Source organism: Taudactylus pleione, unplaced genomic scaffold (assembly GCF_031769625.1).
Source record: "Taudactylus pleione unplaced genomic scaffold, aTauple2 ptg000170l, whole genome shotgun sequence".
NCBI classification, from domain to species: Eukaryota; Metazoa; Chordata; class Amphibia; order Anura; family Myobatrachidae; genus Taudactylus; species Taudactylus pleione.
This window is the reverse complement of record NW_028284572.1, coordinates 7,634,385-7,657,149: the sequence shown is the minus strand read 5'-3', so window position 1 is coordinate 7,657,149 and position 22,765 is coordinate 7,634,385. Positions and strand designations below refer to the sequence as shown.

Here is a 22,765-nt window from a genome sequence, read left to right as displayed (position 1 = left end):
AGACTTAGTATCCTCGTCTGCAAAGGGGTACAATGAACTTTCGAGGGGCCTGACGTTTTGTATCAGGCTTAAGCCAATCCTCTCTCAAAGTCTCGCCAAAATTAGCAAAATAAGGAAATACAGACATTAGCTTATTCTTACGCTTGAAGAAAGAAGTAGAAGCAGGCTCTTGAATATCAGAATCCTGTATCTGAAGGGTCTGACAAACCGCTTCAATTAAATGTTGGCGCTTGAAGAAACTGGGGAAGCCGTCTCCCAACATGAGGTATCTTCCTACTCAGGATCTAACTCCCTTTCTTCAGGAGAAGAGTCAGCAGTGTCCAAGTCCCCAGGAAAAGCAGCAGAGGACGGCAATGGCTGTTTCTTAGTTGTGACTATTTTGTTAACAGATGTAACCATCTCAGAAAGGCATTTTACATATTACGGCCCATTCAGGTTCCTCTGATGGAGGGGCCTTGGATTGGTGGAGCTCTGCAATTGTATCCACCATGGATCAAGCTCACTCCGGAATTGCCTGTGCTTCATTAGAACACCCTGGTGTCAGGTCCACAGTCCCTGGTTCTGTGCAACCCTTTGGTAATTTTTGACCACAATTGAAACATGCAAAATATAAAGCAGTGCATTGCTTGGGTTTGGAAGACCCTATACAATCGCCAAGTGTCCCCACAGCATTAAGTTCCCTTTGAAGATGGCACCTGCAGGAAACCGTCAAGGAAGAAACTGGGGGCGGGTCCACATACAATGAATCGCTGGGGCTAAACTGATGCCTCAAAATACCAACAGCTCACTCCCCCGCCGCAGCAGCACATACCTCACAGAGCCATGGCAGCGGAAATGACAGAAGGGTGCGCATCATGAGGGGCAGGCCCACCTCAGGTGCAACATCATATACAGAGTTACGTTCCAGTGCTAATAAATAGCCTTTGACCGCACTCACCCTCCTCAGACCCACATTTGGTATGAAGAAGGCCCATAGACCAGTAAAATCGGTTGTGACCCTACAGAGGCAAAATGGCAGTGGGCTGTGCTAACTAACATTCACTCCATAGCGCACTGAGGGCCGGATTCAGCAAGGAATGCAAAGGACAGAACGCACGCAATTGGCCAATGTTTTTGCACTGCGCATGCATCGAACTGCATGTGTGCGAACTAGCCAGTGCGATCGGGTTAGGGTACGCAGACAACACGCAGTGTGTACGCAGACCCTTCCGATATAGATTGACAGCAAGTGCCGTTTGTGGGTGGTGACGGGGGGTGGTCAGGCGAACGCAGGCGTGCCTGTGTATTGGGACGCCGTTATAGGGGCGTGCATAATTAAGGCAGTGCCGTGGCATACGCAGCCATACCGCAAGCTGTACACAGGAAGCGGCCAAAATCCTTCAGCAGGTCAGGTCAACCACTATTGAGCATATGGGTCCGATGGTTCTCGATGTTTACGCTATCTTGCGTACTGGTCAGGCTGTGCGTAAAGGGAGATGGGCGGATTGATATGGGGCTGAGCTTTGCATCTTCTGCTGTGGTCTCCGTGCGTATGCATTAGTTAGCATATTCTCGCAGCAGCCGGGGGCGTGCGTCTGCTAGCGTGTGTCCCTTGCTGAATCAGGCCCGGAGTCTCCTGCAAGCAGGGACTTAAGCGCTTGAAACAGAATAAAAGAATTCTAAATAAAACCGAACCAAAAAGGACAAATATAAAAAGGTGCCTCACTCTTGTGGCACTAAACTAAATTGAGGATTAGTGGAGATGGGAGGGGTTAGAGGGGGGCAGAATTTTTTGTTTTCGTAACTAGTTCAGTGCCAAACTCCTACACCTAGACCTCTAACCCCATAGGTAATGGCTAACTGCAGTGTTCCCTAGATGGATGATAGAGGAAAAGCTGATTGAGAGACTCGGTCGCACACAGATATGCAAGTGTCAGATATCAAATTCATCAGCACAGTCTCCTGGTGCGTCCTAGTCATATCGCATTGCGACTTAAATGCATTTTTGGCAAACAAGACAACCAACGCTAGCAGAGTCTCACAAGACCCAGGCGTGCCAAGAGGAGCTGTTTGTCGCAACTTAAGCAAAGATGTGCGAGGACAGATCTGTCCAGTTACCATGGGTTTGTAATATTACTGGCTCTGCAGCTATCAGACACAACGCAGTGTTACAATATCACAATGTCTACTGTGATGATTCTGCTTCCATCAACATTCTCAATATATGCAATGCTTTCAATTCTAATTCCACTAAAGTGGAAGGTCCACAGTTCAGAATCCACCAATGTCTGAAGTATTCCATAAAGGTTCTAATAAAATGTGACATCTTCCATCAAAACTCTACCAATGAATAATACTGAACATCAACATTTTACTGTAGCATAACATAGTAATAACTTTCCACTGTGGTATGATGTCTGTTGTCTGAGGTTGTTTAATCAGTTTTTCCCATATAAATTTTAGATAAACCTACATGCCTTGGACAATAAATTTCAGAGACCTCAGAGCTGGTAGCATCGACAAAGCTATCACAATGTACTACAACACTGGTTACTGGCCTGTAATAAAAGTGATCTTACCATTTTTTAAAAGCAGACTTGCTGTCATTTGTCTTCTCCATTATAATTGTCTGCTCCATTCTTTTTTTCTCTATTTCGGTCAGCTTTTGTTTCAGAGCCTTTTGCTTTAAATAATCTTCCTTAGCTTCTTTCCACTTCTCAAATGCCTTAAAGACAATTGCCTATGGTTTAGGTTTTATTGTTGACATAGGTGTTGTCTGCTTGAAATTCATGTCCTTATTTAGTCATACAGTGTGCATTAGTACTTTAGCTGGCAGTGTACATTGAGTTCATGTGCACCCACTGTATAGCATATCTCCATAATGTTAGAGGCGAGATGCTATACACGAATCTGTACTAGAAGAGTATATGTATGAAGGTCTAGCTTAAAGAGTATGCATGAAGGTCTAGCTTACTGTATTATAAAAATTAAATGATTTGTAATTAGCAGCAAAAACTATATAAAGTATATCCACCAATCACAGACAGTGGCGTCAGACATTTGTGGACTGAAACGAGAATTAATCTATTCACTCAAAACCAGTGACATCATTGATGTATAAAACACAAATTACTACTGAATAAACAGTTGAATATTTCTGCCGCCCATAAAATGGCTGCCTCTGCTGTAGGCAGGTTATGGGTCCACTTTGAGTTTTCCAGTTATGATATAGATATATATATATAATTATATTTTTAAAAAAGTGGTTGACTGTGTCAGCGGAACTGCAGAAACTGATAGAATTTTAAAAATCACTATAGGTGAGTGGTTAGCAAACTTTTTCGAACCACTGCGCCCTAGAGTATCAGCATTTTTTCCACTGAACCCCTGGGCCAAAAGTTTCTTGAGAAATTCAGCTAAAATTAAATGAAGTAAATTGTGCTTATATGTCATCCTTAGGTTCAGTTTTGTGGTGGTGGACAGGGCTGCCATTCTTTTTGTCCACTTATTTTTTGATTGGCAACCATTAGCACTGGTTTTGTCTATCACATTGGTGAAAAATCATTTTATTTGGTATTGGACCACCAAGCTGAGGAACCCTTGCAAGTGACCTGAGGCACCCCAGGGTGCCACGGCACCCAATATGGGAACCACTGCTATAGGTGTATAGTCCTATAGTGACGGTAGAACTAGATGTGAACAATTCACTGTAAGCGAGCAGGCATTTTACACATCCTTCTTTATAATGTATCCACTAAGTTCTCTCCTCCTATTTCTGACACCAAATACCGGATTGTGAATTCCATTTTCTACTCTTTTATCGCAGACAAAGATTCACAGAATAGTGCTTATATGCAACTCTGTTAACATTTTAATTTTTACGTACAACTTGCCCATAAAAAGGCCATTTGTTAAAAGACAAATGTATTTGTGTATGTAATGTCCATTAGGTTAGATACACAACATATTGATTGGCAATCCATTTAATCTATTATACTTTTGGTTTTTCAAAGTTACTATGGAGAGATAATAAATAATTTGCTTACCTGTACAATTATTTGTATTAGTAATTTAAGGACATTAAACTAGAGCACAGGTAAAACAAGTAGTGTAACTCATAAGAACCAGAGATTGGCTTTTCTCCACCTTGTCAGACAGATGACTGAATCGTATTGGTTAGTACATGCAATCACATACAGTATCTGTACCTTCCTGCAATCCTCCTTCTTCTGTGCAATGTCTTCAAGTTCATCCATCTTTTTCTTTTGTTCCAATTTCTGCTTCATTTGATTCTGTTTTGTTCCTTTTTTCTTTTCATTTTTCCAAGCCATAAAAGCAGCCATTGCTTCTTCTTTTTTCATGGTGTTCTCCTGCAAAGACAAATGTATCAGTTAGTAACAATCCTTTCATCACAAGTCACAAGTCAGCCAAGTCTAATTACTGCAGTACAGCTCTGAATCAGGCCCTATGAGTGGTGGCTTGTCTTCTTACTGCAGGACAGCAGTGTGAAGAGCCATGGAAGCAGCCCCACAAGAATAATGCATTGTTATACTAAGACTTTCAGGGCTTCTGGAAAAAATATTGATAAACCTTTCCAAAAGAATAAGAGACATTTTGAAAATAAATCCATTTACATAGCAGCCTTGTGAGTCAATGCCCCACCCACTGGGCTTTTTGCGCGTAAGGCCGGGGAACTCATGAGGCGATATAGTAGACGCGGATTGGAACGATATATTGTCCATATGGCTCAGTGTGTACCCTCAATTACGCTATCATGTGCGTCGTCAGCGGCGTCGCCCCATGTGATGAGCTGCATGTCAGATGTGCCGACGTCGCTGATGACCACATGCAGGTGAATGCAGGATGGAAGGGTATGTTGTGTGGTCGTACACTGGATCGTGCAGTATGTAGGGACACCTGGTATATTCCTTCCATCCTGCATTCTGTTGTTGGGTAGGCTAGGATATAGATCGTTCTGATGTGTACTTTACCTTCATAGGTAAAAAGGGGGGGCTGGACTTAACATCCTAATTTTAAATATAATAATAGGTGCTACCATGCTGAGACCTGGAGTTCTACTGCAGAAAAGAAGGGGGGGGAGCATGTGCACACTATAAGCACTAAGAATTCTAATGATCAAAATATCTATAATAAACTGCAACTATTAACATGGGTTTTAAAGTAAGGTCTCTCAGTACATATTTGGCCAATGGTGTTTGCCCACCTACCACGTGGCCAAACATGCACTAAGAAACCTTACTTTAAAAACCATGTTAATTGTTGCAGTTTATTAGTTATTTTGATAATTAGAATCCTTAGTGCTTATAGTGTGCACCTGCCCCCCATGTACAGCTGTCCTGTACATGGCATACTACAGTATATCTCAGAAAAAATATTTGAATCATTCTCTATAACTCAGACATACACTATTTCATGTTATTCCATCACTGTTTATAGCATTTGCATGACAGCCTGTTTACATCGCAAGGTTTCCTATATAAAATACTTGGCTAATATGTCTCAATCAATCACAAATACTATTAAATATTAATGTCAAATAAATACATAAAAAGTATTGGAAACAAAATTGTCATTTCAGTATGACTTTCACCTCAGGTCAATGTGCACATATTTCATTTCCTCACACAATCATGTCAATGAAATTCTGCATTCTTACTTGTTCCCATCACCATTAAGCAATACTATTGTACCACATTTTTTCCCTGAAAATATAGATAACAAATTTTTCTAGCACATCAAACGTTTCTTTACTTCTGTGCCTCCCATTGCTGCAGTGGTATAATCCCTGTTGAATATCTGCTGAAAACTTTCTAGCAGTTCTCAGAGAACAATGTCTATTCTTCCACACATTGATTTTTTCCCCAATGTGCTTAGAAAGAATAATGGTTAGTTAATAAATTGATTTTACTGGCATTAGGCAACAGAGATCTGTTCCAGAAATAAGGATTAATGCAGATTTAACCCAGTTTAGTTTACCTTGACCAACCATACAGATGTGTCCTCATACATCTAGCCTCCTTGCATGTTAAACAGCTGTTCTAGTCGCGCCATGCAGAGACTCGGTAGCGCAGAGAATCGTTTCGTGTGACTTTGTACCTTCAAATGCATCTTAATCGCACAGTGATTCAAATAGGTAGCACAAGCAGCTTCTGCTGATTAAAATGATATGCAGCATGCCTATATTCTGTGAGCGACTGCGGTTGTATCCGCATGCAAAATGCTACGTTACAGTGTCAGCAGCTGTAACACTGTTACATAGCATTTCACGTAGCATATACAGGCAAGGCACAACTATAGGCCAAAATGGTTTGAAGAGAAAGAACAGATGTCAGAAAATCATTTGATATCTCTAGCAATGGCTGTGTTTTCTCATGCTCCCTTGACACAGCCAGGAGAAAAGAATAAAGGTATGAATCACCTGGAGCAACTTTGGACAGAGCAACCAACAGACCTAGCAAAGTATAGGGTGGGTAGAGTGGGTGCTGTTGCTAGGTGGCAATCCTATTCCCTAGAACAAAGAACGTTTGCAGGTCATAGATTCCTGCAAACTACTGTTTGTTCATCGGGAGGATTGCTAACTAGCAACAGCTGGTGGGCAGACTACCATATACCTGGCAGTTGCTTGGAAGATCAGTTGGTCTCCAATAATGCTTGGCAAATGAATGTTCAGAGGGCCAATAAGTGGTGTGCATTATGTAATGTAGGAACATAACTTTTGCTACAACACTAGAGGTTAAAGCACCCCAGATGGAGTGTACCTCCATCTGGGGTGCTGCAAGTGATAAATAACAACAAGTGATAAGTAACCTCGAAGCTTCACCTTTTAGTGGAGCGGTAAGTTTCAATTATGAGAAGTTACTAAACTAAAAATGTTATTTATCCCATCTTTGATTATACCAAACTCAACTATACGATTTTCAAAGGAGGGTGTTTTGGATTGGTAATATAAATTAAGGTTATCCCGGGACCCCTGGCCCCTAAGGCTAAATCTAGTAAAGCAAATTTTCTCAATAAAAAGTCTTTAAACTTGTGTCCAGGGTAGCTTAGAGGGTTAGAACAAGTTCTACATATATTCCAAGTTCTAGAATACAGTGGATTAAAAGCGCTGGGTAGGACAGAACTCCTCTGAGTAAGCAATGGTAAAATGTTTTCAGTTACGGTGCATACACACGGTCAGATTTGTCAGATGTGTCAGATGAACGATTGAACGATCTGAACGATTTGATGAACGATATGATCAACGATTTGAACTACAAACAATTTTCGATTGCATTAAAATGAATGGAATCTTCCAAATCTGACTGCAAACACATCAGATGTCAGATATCGTTATCTGACAAGCGGGAACGTGCATTGTTCATCTGACAAACATGTCAGATATGTATGATTGAACGATTTTTAAAATATTTATCGTTCAGATCTGAAGAAAAATCTGACCGTGTTTATGCACAATTAGCCTTGGTGATAAAAAGGCAAGTGCTGATCCATAGTAGTAGATGGTGACTGATGCAAGGCCTGCACATTATTTGGCACCCGAAGTCCAGGAAGGAGAGAAGCTGTTCTAGCTGTATTAGCAGTACTATGCCATACACTAAATTCTCTAATCATGGTAGGATATCTGGTCCTCGCCTGGCCTCAGTGAGGCAATAATAAGGACTACTGTAAAAGATGACAATTCTCAATATGCACAGTGGTAACCTGTCCATGAGATCTGAAGTACCCTGGAAGCAGTCTTTGGAGAGTTCCAGCGGAATTTTAGGCCCTTTGCACAACTGACAAGAGGAAGCAGTACCCTGGATGGCCAGAGATGATAAACCAGTATTAAATGGGATACCTAGTCTGCTCTTATTTTGTGCAGTATCTTCAGTAAAAAGCAGGTGGTTGGAGAACATATTGGAGAATAAGGTCTGACTATGGGAAAGACATTACATTCCCCTTGAATGATCCCTGTGTCTACACTCTGGATACAAAGGTGGGAACCTGAGCTTTAGAAAAGAGTTGCCATGCAGAGACTCGGAATTATCTATTCAAGGAACCCCTGAAGGTTTGAACTACTGTCTGAAATATTAAAATTGCCCAAAATCAGATGATATTGATGGAGAATTGTCCCGTTCATTAGTTTCCCAGAATGCAATTGTTGTTATGTGAATAGCCTTTGAATGGCCCATTTCCTAATCCCTAGGGCTTTTGTAACAGAGAACAAAAGCGTGCCATCCTGTTCAGGTAAGATACCACAGTTGTTATCCAGACAAATTAAGCTGTAAATTCCTGTAGGTGACAGGGATTTAAAGCTCTAAGGACTAACATGACTGGCCTTAACTTGAACAGAGTGATATAAGCCTACTGCTCCATTGTGTACTATTTGCCTCTCACTGCCTGCTTCTGAGTGAATGTTCCCCATCCGTTAGAAATGCAAATCTCAATAGGTTTTGTGATTATTTGCAGTGAAAGGGAACATGGAAAAGCCTCGGGTGTAAGACCCTCATTTTTCTAATAGCTATGTCTAAGTCCTTTAAATGTATATTCTGACTTTGAACTATCATTAAAACTTAATTCTGACCACTTTTCTGGAAGAAACACCAAAGAAAAAGAAGGGAAATTTCCTATGGGATGGAGTTAGAACAGATTTTAGCTCATTTACGGATAATCCGAGCTTGGCCAGGGTAGATTTAGACCTTGGACACTGATTAATATGACCCAATCTATTATGCAGTGGACTCCTTTTTGACAAAGGTGACAATAACGTAGTATGGAACCTCTGCTTTCATTAAACATGTGCAGATGTAAGGTGCTATTGAGAGTCAGGTGGTCTCTATTAGAAAATGGAAAATATTCCAATGGTTGTTATAGACTGAGAACAAATGGAAAACCTTCTATAGGTATACTGTAATTTGAGGCAAAACTAATTAGTGGGCAAAAGAAAAAAGGGGATATATGTTATACCCTTTTATACTAAACCCTCTCTTTTTAATATATGTATTCAGTGACATCACATTTAGGAGCTCATTCAGACACGCTCGCAAAATGCGATCGCTCGCTGGCAAAAAGGGGCCGGACATTTAAATGAAGCGCTCGCACTGTGTCGCGTAAGGACGACCACTATGTTTTAGCGGTCTACTGCAAAGTGCGCTCGCAAATGTCTGAAGACGACCCCTTGCCTCTCGCAACACACGTCATCTCCGGGAAATGAAGGATTAATCGAGACCATCATGAACCATCGGAGCTGCTCGCAGCCCTTGGGGTTGCCTTAGCCTGCCGCAAGCACAGCGATCAGCGCTGGCTGAACTACATGCAGGTGACGTGTACAATGACGCTACTTTGCTAATTATGCACGCCCTTTAAACAGCATTTTGGCGGCCAGACACGCCTGCGTTTGCACATCCACTCCCCTGTTTACAAGCACCTTCCCGTTACCACCCACAAACGGCACTATCTGTCACTCAAAGTAGCGACCTGATAGTGGCTTAGGAGCTACCAAAATCAGATCACAACGAATGGCTTGCGCACGAGCACTGCGAATTATACGCATGTGCAGATGGGAGAAAATCGCTTAGAGCGAGCGATTGCGCCTTAGCGAGTGGGTCTGAATCAGGTCCTTAGCACTAGTTTGAATGACACATTTGACCTCTATGGGGAATGGATCATGCAGACCTTGGAGGCCATGACTGCCAAATCTATTTTCCCCTGCTGCTAAGCTATAGACAACATTTGGTCTAGCAAGTGGCTGCAACTCCTTGAGAATCTTTTAGAAAGAAGAGTAAACAAGGGACCCTAAGTCCCCCCCGGGACCCTAAACCAAACCCCCCCCCCACGCGGCTTTGATCGGGATGCTGGGCGCCGGTCTCCCGGCGTCGGTAAAATGACAGGCGTCTAGATTTAGACGCCTGTCATGTAACCCTCGCCGGGATTAAGCAGTCGGGAAGCCGGCTGTCGGGATTAGGACCAGGTATACATCAGAGTATGTCTAATATGATAAATCTAAATAATTACCATTTTTATTTTCTCTTTCTCCAGCTCTGTTTCGGTCTTTTTCATTTGGTGTAGTTCATGAAGAAATACTTTCTTCTTTTCCAGCCAATTCTGCAGAGAAAATAATGCTGCTGAATAAAATGTGAATACTCAACAAAATACATTATGTTAAAAATGTATCAGTTACTTGCCTAAGGGGTAAATATAAAGGAACACAGAACAGTTTATCACATACAGTAAAGTACCTTAATTGCTACTCTAATTGTACTATGCCCAACAAAATATATTCAGAACTTTCTTGCAAACAAAAAGCTACAATACTTAGAATAACTAAAACTGCAATACAATTAAATATTGAGATCTGCTGATATTTAAATTGATCTGGTTAATTTAATGCTACACAGGGAAAGACAATTTTGCAGCAGGCAGATTATATGCAACCCATATTTGCTGGCTTTTTACCTGGCCCCCAGGCTGATGCAGAAGAGGAATGGCCAGGTGCTAGGGATGGGAGGTGTAAAACCATGTAGGCTCTCTAAGGAGTACGGGAGAGCTCCCAGCTCCCGGAAATTCGGGAATAACCCAGACATTCAGGGAAGATAGGCAATTATATTAGGTTGAGAGGTAATATAGGAAGTCACAAACCATTAACTTGCAATTCTTTCTCCCTGTACATGGATAGTCATCACTTCCAGGGGCCCGCTGTGAAAATTAGGCTATTACAGAGAAGTACATGACCTGTAGATTAGGGCATGATAGAGCATTCTGTCAGGCCTGCCAGCACTGAGTAATGTCACTGCTTCATTTCAGCACAGTAAAGACATTTGACAGACTCAGCACCAATAGTTAACACACTGGAAATGTAACATGTCTTTACATTATGAAAATGAAGCTGTGACATGATGTAGTGAGTGTGGTCGGCAATCCTGAGAAAACCACCAGTAAATATAATCTAATACTTGAGCTCAGATCACTAAAAGAGGACTGATAATCAATCTGTACAAGAAAACATTAAACGATGGAAAAACAAGTTTGTGTTAAGATGTGATGTACATGCAATTATGGTGACATGTATTGATGTATATGCAGTTGTGGTGACATGTTATATACACATGAAGGTTTTGTTCAAGTCATTTGCAGTAAAATGAAAGTCATCTGCTTTGTCAGAAGATCCTAATTAATTCTGTTAGAATCAAAACAAAAATATAATTCTTTATCTTATTTCTCATTAAACGTGGGCTAGCTTTCATGTTGTTAGATTTTTATTTCAAAAGCTTTGTTTAAATTTATTCTGCTTCCACGATGCATCATCTGTATGATATGATTCATAAGCCCTACAGCTAGCAATATATAATACAGACACTGCTAGATACAAACCCATGCAGATAAATAAAGGGATTTATAGAAGTTACTTGAATTTGTGACCTACAGCATACCTAACGCATCACGAAGGGTGAACACACATTTGTACACCATATGAAGGTGATATTATACAGCAGTATTTAGAAAATAAAGCAGACAATTACTGAAAGCCATACAATGATTTGCATACATATTGGCAATGAGGGGTATGCAGTCACATTGTCGACGTTCACTGTGTTATAATGTCAACACCAGAATGTTGACAGGTATGATACAGACGTGGTTAAAATGTTGACATTAGCATTAAATTTACAGATTAGATTTAGGATTACAATTAGGGGTCAGGGTTAGGCATAGTATTTAGCATTAGAGTAATGCCACGTAGGCACAGCAATCATCTCTGAACATGGGCAATCTGTCGTTATCAGCAGATTGACCAGCATGTTCAGTAGATAATTGATGTTGGAAACGACCAGCAGGAGCATGCATCGCTGGTCGTTTCTGACATAAGTAGTGCCCGATTTGTGCACGAGTACAGAGTGATTGCACGATTCCGATGTCGTAATCTTGCAATCGCTCAGTAACATCGCGTAGTGGATACGCGGCTTTAGCATGCAAACACATCCTGAGTAATGCTAACTCTAACACTAAACCCTAAGACTGACCTCTAATCCCTAAACCTAACCCTAAAGCTGGCATTTTCACAATGTCACATGCTGACATGGTTACCGCCAACATAATAAACTGAATCCCAATGGTGACACGTTTCATTTCAGTCATGACAGACTTCCCACATGACAGATCGACCCATAAGTCATCAACCTTTATAATACACTGCGACACATTCTAGTCCCTCCTTGTGCATTTCAAGTCAATATTTTGATTTTTTCAAATACTGCACAACATATATATTTCCTGTGCATTGCAGCCACTTGGTGCTTCTGATGGCACTGGATGCCCAGATGAGGTAAGTGTCACAGAATTTTCAGCCCACAACAAATGCTAATTTAAATAATATAGGAAGAACGTAACAAAACAATTTGATTCTATATTTTTTAAGCAATTGTAGGATTTTTTTTGCATTATACGTTGCTGGTCTACACAATTAGGCTTCTATTCAGGATATGTTGGTTTTAAAACTGCATAACAGGTCCATTTGGGTGGGAGATAAAGGCACCTGGAGGAAGTGTCACTAAGGGGTTAAGTCAGTTACTAGTGAGACCCCTTGAGGCACGAGTTAGTGCGGCTATATGCTGCACTTACGCTACTTCTACACTCATGGATTATTGTTTGCAGTTCCTCGCAGCTGCGTACAAAGAGCCTGATTCAGCTTGGATCGCAGTTGCCTATTGTTGCGTTCTGCGCATGCGTATGCATCGCAGTGCGTGAGCCGGCCACTGTGATCGAGACTGTGATTGCAGAGGCTACGCAGACCCATGGCAGAGTAATTGACAAGAAGTGCCGTTTGTGGGTGGTGATGGGGGTCGGGCAAACGCAAGCATGCCAGTGTGTTGGGACGGTGTTGCAGGGGCATGCATAAACTATTCACTACGATACCATACGCAGTCTGAGGCCTCATAGCGTACACTGAAGTTAGCAGTTCCTGAGTGAGGTCTGACTCGTTGTTACCGATTGTTTCGCTATGTTGCTAAAGTATACGAATGTAAGTAAGGGGAAGTGGTCGTCCTTATGTTAAGCTGCGATCACAATGCGAATGCAAACATTTGCATATGACCGCTGATATTAGCAACTGCGTTACGTGCGTATAAGCAGAATAGCGATTCTGCGCTGAATCAAGCCCAAAATCGACAAAACTAAGATCGGGCCACGTCGGAGGCAAGTTGCGGTACCATTGGCAGTGTTTCCCCGCCGTTACAACACCAACTTGCACCCCTCACAAGTAATTGAATTGACCCCAATGCATTCATGAACATGGCATGCTGGCAGTGGAAGTGCGGATCATTTAGATCAATGGTAGATGCTCCAATTATTATATGTTACGGTCATTGTGGAGCCACTGCCATAGTGCTATTTTTTCCATATAATTTGAATGTACCCTAATTACAGATATAGGGCAAAATTTACTAAGCGTCGGGTTCTAAACCAAGGCGGTGTGGTGGCGGTTTGACGGTGGGTTCTATTCTGTTCTAAGCCCCAGGGGTTTGGTGGCAGTTTTGCAGCAGTTTCTAAATGACAGCCCTGTTATATTTTATTCTAAAATGTGTTTTGACGGCAGTTCTGCAGCGTTTTCGGCCTTAGTAAATCTGCAGATAGCAAAACCGCCGCCAAACCGCAGTCAAAACACATTTTAGAATAGAATAGAACAGGGCTGTAATTTAGAAACCGCTGCAAAACAACCACCAAACCCCCAGGATTTAGAACAGAATAGAATCCACCGTCAAACCGCCACCAAACCGCCGGGGTTTAGAACCCGCCGCTTAGTACATTTTGCCCATAGTACTTTGTAAAAACATAGCTGTCAGAGACTGGAAGCCCATGTCCCTCTGTTTTCTTTATTCAACTTCTTTGTTTCGTGGAAAACTGACCTCCTAATCTTCTACAACTGTTTATACCAATAAGGCAATAAAATACTCCCTTCTACGATATTATTGCTGAAATCATTAATGTCAATAAGTCAGCCAATAAAACCTTGGGCTTTAAAGCACCAATGCAACAAATATGTTTTTTTTCTTTAATTAACAAGTTAAGTGGAGGAAAAACTACCATGGCTGCCATAGACACAAGCTCTCCACATGTCATGTGATGGCAGAGGGGAGGATGTCACAGTGAAAACAAAGCTCAAAGGGGCTTTCCAAAGCCTTCCTGCTCATTACATCATATGCCATTTGACAGTGGTTGTTATGGAAGTCACATAACAGTGAGGCAAATCTCCAGAATTATCAATCATTAATAGCAATCTGAAGAAACAAACCATTGAAAAAAAAGGTAATTACCAAGCTATTTTTTATAGTCTGCTACAGTGATTTATTCATGTGATTGCTGGGGGTTTGGGGAGGGTTAGGGTTAGACACCAAGGGGAAGGTTAGGGTTAGGCTGCTGGAGGGTTAGGCTATGGGACAGGAGGGTTAGGATGCAGGGGGGGTTAGGGTTATAATAATTACAAAAATCTGTTGTGATTCTGACTGTCAGGATGCCGTAGTCAGTATTCTAACCATTGGCATCCTGACCGTTGGGATCCTGGACCCAAACCCCACAGAGGAGCACTGCAAATGGCCACTACCAACAATACCTGACGGGAGCCACTTTAATACATAGACCACTTAGTGTGTAAGATAGCAACTACAGTATGTCACATGTTAGTGTAGTATAAAATAATTAGCAACTATCAGCAATAAGTTTGCATTGACTTAGGTGTAGTTTATCTTATAACACATAAAAATATTAACAACCTGATGTTTTCAAATGTGCCAATTTCATGTCAAAGCACAGGTCTTAGAAATATAAACAACAATGATAAAACAAAGTACATCTTGCTAAGGTACATATGAGAATTGATTAAAATTATATTTGTCCAGATAGCCCAGCATACAGTTATTGAGCGACCTAATTTTCAATGTTGCTTTTGGTTTCCGCAGGATTATTCCAATTACATAAATACATTTTAAAAGAACAATGATTACCTGATAAACTGCAGCACGCAAAGTATCTGCAGCCTCTACATCACAATTATTGTCATTAACTGACTTGTCTAATACGGTCAATGTCCCCAAATAGCGTGGTTTAGGAGTGCTCTGTTTGGTAGATCTCTTCTTACTGTGTACAGGAGAAAAAGATCTGTTATCTAAATGAAAAATAAATATTGGCTCATTAACATTAGTATATGTGCTCACATTCATAAACGCTGCATGATTTCTTTGTATAGAAGTATCCAGTGACACAATGGTTAAGCTCCGGGGAAAGTCATTAAGGAACACTTCAGAGAGTATTATTTAAATGCCATTTTATCTTGGATGTCATCTCGCCACCTCAAACTTAATTTTTCCAAAATAGACTTAATAATATTTCCACCAGCTAATAGTACATACCAACCTGCTATCTCTATCACTGTTAATAACTCGACAATAAACCCCACCTCACACGCGTGCTGCTTAGGTGTCATTCTTGACTTTTTGTGTTACCCACATTCAATCAATGTTTCCAAACCATGTTACATACATCTAAAAAACATATCCAAAATACACCCATATCAACCACAAGACGCTGCAAAAACTCACATTCATGCATTCATTATCTCCCACATTGATTATTGCGAAAGTCTCCTTACTGGTCTTCCCCAAATCCATGTTGAACACAGCTGGGAGGCTGATCTTCCTCACTAAACATTCATAGTGTTGTGCTCTGCTCTGTCAGTCCCCCCATTGGTTACTTGTATTTTACACAATTTAATATAAAATACTTTTACTTCCACATAAGGCTATTACCCAGCCCCCCCAGTAAAATCCATCACATCCAGTGAGTCTGTGCACTGGCTTCCCTGGCAGAGGCTCCCCATTGGAAGTGTTACCTGCCAATCACACCCAGAATATGCAGCCCCATGGGAGGTGTTTTCTCCCCATGGAACTGCCAGTCGGGGCAGCAATTAACAGAGATAGCACTTCTAAATAGGATTAACAGAGATAGCACTTCCAATAGGAAGCCACTCCTCCTTTCCAACAGCCCTACCCAGCTTCTAGGTGCTGCAGTTGATGCAGTCTTTAGAAGCTGGTGTTTTTCCACATGTACCATTCCCAGAGCCTGCAAGATATATTGCGCATGCACGGGTCGCGGAGCCTGCCAGATATATTTCTCATGCACCGGTCCGGGAGCCTGCCAGTCAAATGGCGCAGACATCAGGACTGTGGACTGCAGCACAGGCAGCCGCCCTTGACCTAGAGGGTAGGAGCCGCCGCTGATATTAACCAAACTACGCCAACATATATCTCTTTGTTTATCTGCGTCTCTCATCCACACTCATTACCTGCTCTCATACACGGTTACACAACATTCTTCAGGCTACACCCACTCTGTGGAATGCCCTCACATGCACAATAAGACTTTCCTCTAGTATTTAGGCTTTCAAGCATTCCCTGAAAACTCACCTCTTCAGGCAAGTTTATCAAATTTCAGAACCACCCACATAACCTCCATAAGCTATCCTACCCACACATAACGTTACATATTTTCTTTCTTCACTTTTACATCCTGCTGACAATAGGACCACATTCCTTTATGACTAGATCACACAGCCCACCAAGAACTTCTGCAATCTGACTGGCCCAATATGCAATATGTAGCAACTATCCGTGTTCATCAAATGCCTAATTTCCAATTGATTGTCAGTTTACAAACAGTTCCATCTTATCTCTATATCTGTTATTACCCAGTCTTTTTATTTATTACTATTTTGGTCATAATTGTAAAGCACAACAGAATATGTTGGCGCTATATAAGTAACTGTTAAAAAATAAAATAATTAAATGGCAAAGAGAAGCTTTAGTTTAGTTCTAGCTTTTTTGCTAAGGACAACATTGGTAATCCTTGTATAAGTTAATTAGATTTAAAAATAATAATAATAATAATAATAATAAAAATCTATTATTAGGCTACAATGATATATCTGTTTGGCTGATAATAGCCCTGTTATACCCCTTTCAGACATACTGAGATTCCAGGGATTTTGACCTGCCTCGGCCAAAATTCCCGGGTCTCATGTCTGTGTGAAAGGTACCTACCCGGGAACATGTTCCCGGGTAGCCACCCCTGCAATCGACCAGGGTTTTTCACGGGACTTAAGAGTCGGGAAATTACCCTGCTTCTGTCTGAATGGTGCTACCCGGGAATTTACTACTCCCGGGCAGCACCAAGCAGCTTTTGTATGTAGCTGACAGCGCAGAGTGTCCTATAGGACGCTCAGCTCTGCTGCTTTGAGCTGACAGCGTAGAGCGTCCTATAGGATGCTCAGCGCTGCTGCTTTGAGCTGACAGCACAGAGCGTCCTATAGGACGTTCAGCGCTGCTGCTTTGAGCTGACAGAGCAGAGCGTCCTATAGGACGCTCAGCGCTGCTGCTTTGAGCTGACAGCGCAAAGCGTCCTATAGGACGCTCAGCGCTGCTGCTCACCACCCCCAGCACCGGCCGGCTGTGCCACAGCGGGCCGCCCGCACTCCAGCTGGGCCACCAGGGAATTAAAATAAATGTTTAAAAAATTATAATTAAAAAAAAAAATGCATTTTGATTGGCCGTCTTTTGGCTGCTGAATGATGACATCATCATCATCAGCCAGAGAGGGGATAGGCTAGGAGGAGCAGATGGCAGAGAAGAGGCAGGTAAGCAGAAAAACCCTGCTCTTGTCTGAAAGGGGTCTACCTGGGAATTTCCCGGGTAGACACTGTAGTGTGAAAGGGGGGTCTCGACCAAATACCCAGGAATTTGCACAGGAGAAATTCCCGGGTCTGAGCAGGAAATTTCCCGGGTTGTATGTCTGAAAGGGGTATTAGTGGTCCAGCCTGAATTATACAGAATAGTTTTTAGACAAAAAGGACTGCACTAGAATTAGTTTCTTGTCTATTTTGTTTAAATTAAAATTGGCCAGGGTAAAACGGAAGTACAGTACAATACAGAATTGATGATGGTCACAATATACAGTGTGTACAGTATGAATGCTTATAGAAAATGCATTTAGAATATATTCACTTAAATGCAGTTGATAAAAACCTTCAGAAGACAAAACAGCAACTGATGAAAAATTTATGCTGTAAGTGCAAGGAGATTGCTTTCATATATATTTCATTGCATTCACATCTTATAGGAATTGAGGCTGGCATGTACATTAATTTAACACTTTGTTAAGTTGATGTAACCATTTCAGTACTTAGGCAAAAAAAATGAACCTTCATAACTTCCACTATGCACAAGTGATGTCTTAATGGAGTACACCAGTAAGTTCCCCCTAAGTAACAAGAGTGGCCATCACATGAAGGTCTTTCCCCAGGAACCAGCCCCTTAGTTTATGAGTGACGCTACCAACTGAGGCATTTTCCTGAATCCGGCAGGCTCTTCAGGACTGTAAGCAAGGAATAGTGTAAAAACTTTTGACAAAGATGGAGAGTGAAGGCGGTACCCTGGCTGTATGGTTGGCGCACATGTCCAATCAGAATACAACTTTGTTTCTGACAACTGTCTGAATTAACACTTCAAGTTCTCTAGTGTTTAATACAGCAATTCTGGCAATGATGCTGAGATGAAGATGGCTATTCTAGGGACCTCCATATCCATATATGCATGCTGGGGTTAGGTTTACTATTTTGTGGGTAGTAACGGGATACATTTTACTGAAGGGTATCTCTAACAGCACTCACAGATTACACTGGTCTGCATCATTTTGAGGTCAAGGTTTTTTTAGGTGATCTTTTATAATTAGTGCACGGGGAATTCAAAAATATAACCCATTTTGCTCAATCAGGCAGGTTTTATTTGCTCTCTCAAGTTTAAAAATGTTTTCATATTTTGTAAATAAATTATATAATAGTTTAGAAATTATAATGTTTATTGTTTCAAAGTAGACTAAAGCTGGCCACACATCTAAAGATTATCTGTCCAACCAGCCAACTAGTTGATTGGTTGGAATGAAAATCTGGTAAGGTATGAGAGTAACTGATGATCAGCAATTTGCTCCTAAATGCCAGAAAACAGATGAAAATGGTCGTTAGACAAGTTTGTTAAATGTTTGATCTAAACAATTTGTTCAAACAACAGTTTTTGTCCATTTTCCGGCGTTTGGGAGCAAACTGCTGCATGTCATTTACTTTCATACCTTACCAGATTTCCATTCCAACCAATCAACTAGTTGGCTGGTTGGACGGATAATCTTTAGATGTGTGGCCAGCTTTACATTCACATCAAATGTACAGTATATATTTGAAATGGTACACAAATACAGTCACTGGAACATCTCAGAGCAAAGAAAAACAAAAAAAATACTCTTTTTCTAGGAGCACTCTTTTTGTTTTTTCAGGGTTTTCCTGCAGGTTCGGGATTTTTGCTATTCAATTAAGGGCGGGGTTTTTAATTTTTTGAGTGGTGGGGGTTTTTTTTTTTCACAGCCCCAGAACACGTAAATTTTTCCTAAAATCCATACTTTTAGGAAACATTTTCAGGAATTGCTCTGGGACCCCTGCGGCACCCCCCACTAATGACTAATTAGGTAATTGGAAGTTTCCAAGTAGCTTAATTGGTCAGTACTCACCTTCCGAAGCGCTACCTTCTTCCTCCAGGCTGTCAGGACACGGTTTCCTGCAGCAGCGTGTGTGGTGTGTATAAGTATGTGTGAGAGTATATGAGTGATCGAGTGTGTGTGTCTGTGTGACCCCTGTGTCTATATGAGCACCCCCCCCCTCCCCCCGAAGACAGAAGTAGGGAGAACTACATATCCCAGCAGCCAACAACCCTCCCAGCAGCCCCCTGGCCTCCTCCCCAGTGCAAAGTTGGAGGGGAGATGACCGAGAGCTGTGGAGACCACCGGACCACTAAGAAATATCTTGTGAGCGACCCACACTCTTTGGTGCAAAACCAATCAAAGCAGCAAGATGTCAGGCAATATGAGTCACCTCACTCATTAACAATCATATACATAGAAATAACTGACAGAAATATGCGCTAAAATACATGTTCAGACAGAGTTCAGATATAATAGCACTTACAGATGTCCCCTCGCTTTTCAATGTTCAGTAAGCAGCTGCCAACATGTAATAAAACATAAAAACACACAATAGCGTAATATTATAGAGACAGTCTCTTTGATTAAACAACATCCAGTGTCTGCAGAGGGAATGACGTGTTGTCAGAATAGAGGCTCCAATCACCAACAGTGTTTCCCACTAGGTCAATGAAATTGCACCACGTGTAACTGTAGTGTTAAGAACAATGCTTACATAATGCTTACATGTAAACCTGCTGTGTAAATTCCCAAAAAAGGCTTCTTTCTCCCGTCACACCTTCTCAATAAGCAAATAGATTGTGTGAAAATGTATGGAAAACTCACACATCGGGTAAAAAACAATTCATTTATTCATAAAAAAGACCAATGTTAAAAAACAGAGGTACTACACCGTTCACATCAGCATAATTGGTCAGATGGTATATCTTATATTCACTAGTCTCAGGAGACTGAAAGTCTCATGCTCCAAGTTGGGATCAAAAACGCGCTGGACGGAACATAACAAAATAAAGTGTATGGCGTCTTTATCAAGGATAAAGACACTACAGTTACACGTGGTGCAATTTTATTGACCTAGTGGGAAACACTGCTGGTGATTGGAGCCTCAATTCTGACAACACATTATTCCCTCTGCAGACACTGGATGGTGTTTTATCAAAGAGACTGTCTCTATAGTACAGTATTACACTATTGTGTGTTTTTATGTTTTATTACATGTTGGGAGCTGCATACTGAACATTGAAAACCCAGGGGACAGCTGTTGATAAGTGCTACTATAGCTGAACTCTGACCATTGCCACCATCAACCTGGCCACTCGCTAAAGCTGTGGGTGGTCACCCACAGCTTAGCGAATGGCCAGGAGGCCGGCTCTTTACAGAGAAGCGGCCGCCCTCATTCAGAGCAAGCGCTCGCATTTTGCGAGTGGCTCTGAATGAGGTCCTCTGTCTGAACATGTATTTTAGCGCACATTTCTGTCGGTTATTTCAATGTATAGGACCACTAAGAAACTTTTTGTTTGTTTTCCTCGCGCCGCAGGGTCTTCAATGCTGAAACCTCTGAATGTATTTTTTTAAATTGGATACCACGAGAATCGGGAGTGCGCATACCCGTGACAATCCAAAATTAGGTGTGAGGACTGCGTGATTTTTTGCGGTGAAAACCTCGCTCCCAATTGAATATGCCCCTTAATGAAGTTTGTTAAAATATAAGAACAAGCCCATGTGAATAATGACTTAATTATTTTAAAACAAACATGTACAGTAAACCATGATATAGGTCTTCAGTGTGGTAAACACTGGTAAGTCACATGAGTTACCAAAACAATGACCACAGCAATGAACATACTGTATAAAGCAGTAATGAACTGTAGAAGATCAGTGTGATGTCCACAAATACCACAACTTGAGTTGGCCTTCAGCCAGTAATTTATATTGTTGAAGGTATGGGTGAGAAGAGGGAGTTGGAAGAGGGAGGAGTAGAGGGATCAGATCCGGAGGGGGAACCATCAAACATTAAGAAATTATATTTAGTGGGTGAGGGATCCTTGATCATAAAGAGGTATGCATGCCTTGAAATGGACTGAGTTTAGTCCCAGGTTTACAGAAAGACTTTGATTATCTTTTCGACAATGCATGTCATCTTTTCCATTTGATACAAGTGACAGAGTCTGTTTATCAATGCTGTAATGGCCAGGGCCATTGTCAACTTCCAGTCTACTGCTAGCTCTCTTGCACATGGAGGCAGAGATCATGTGCTGTATCAACTTAATTTGATGAGTAACTGTCTTTAGGGAGGTCGGGAGAAGCATGCATGATTTGGGGTAATTCGGGACTTCAAATAGAACTGCTTATATTAGCTGAAGTTTCAGTCATGTCCGCCAGTAGTGTAGGATGGAACCAGGTGCCACCGCCTCTCCACATCTATGCAGAGTGTGAGGGGATATTCTATGTAGTTTGATTTGAATATAGGCCCTGATTCAGAGCCAGACGCTCTGACAAAGCGCTCGCTCTGAATCAGGGCAGTCCCTCCTTCATTTTGGAGCGGCCTCCTGGCTGCTCGCATAGCTGTGGGTGATCACCCACAGCTATAGCGAGCTGCCAAAATGATGGTCTTGACCATCACGACCATCGGGATTGCGACGAGACCCTGCGGTAGGATCTCGCTGCCGCAAGCCCAGGAGTGCTTTTGGCTCTATCAGAGCCAAAAGTACTCCCACTGACATCACTAGTGATGTCGGTGGGGCCGGACCCAGACGGTAGGCATTCCCATGGGAACGCCTCCATCTGGGCAGCCACGCTCCCGGCACGCCCACCAAAGGGGGCGTGCTGTCAATCACCACCGACAGCACGCCCCCTTTGAGTCTCACGCATGCGCACGACGGAGCCGCCTCCATCGTGCGCATGCGCACTTGGGCACCATCGACCCGCTTGCGAGCGCTCAGCGCTCGGAAGCGGGTCAGAATCAGGCCCATAGTCCCAATAGAACAACACAATCTGTGTATTTTCTTTATTTTTTACACAAATAGAGCTGAAAGAAAACCTATTGTGCTTCATATCTACCCTACTTTTTCTCCTATATCTAACTCTCAAGCCAACTCATGGGCGCCTCACATTGGAGGCATTCATAGGCCTAATCATATTATACATTTATTAGTTGATATTTACATCAGCTAAATATGAATGGAAGCAATATGGAAGATGTTTTGTACATTTCTTTGAG

At 41.8% G+C, this 22,765-nt stretch overlaps 1 protein-coding gene across 1 annotated transcript in view; it reads right to left on the bottom strand.

The window, feature by feature from the left end:
• Positions 1-22,765, bottom strand: part of MAP9 (microtubule associated protein 9) — a 312,585-nt gene that overhangs the window by 9,145 nt on the left and 280,675 nt on the right. Inside the window, exons 9-12 of the mRNA XM_088475315.1 lie at positions 14,973-15,105; positions 9,991-10,080; positions 4,188-4,349; positions 2,559-2,704 (exon numbers count right to left, since the gene is read on the bottom strand). Coding sequence (XP_088331441.1) covers positions 2,559-2,704; positions 4,188-4,349; positions 9,991-10,080; positions 14,973-15,105 — 531 coding nt within the window. The remainder of the gene's footprint in view (positions 1-2,558; positions 2,705-4,187; positions 4,350-9,990; positions 10,081-14,972; positions 15,106-22,765) is intronic.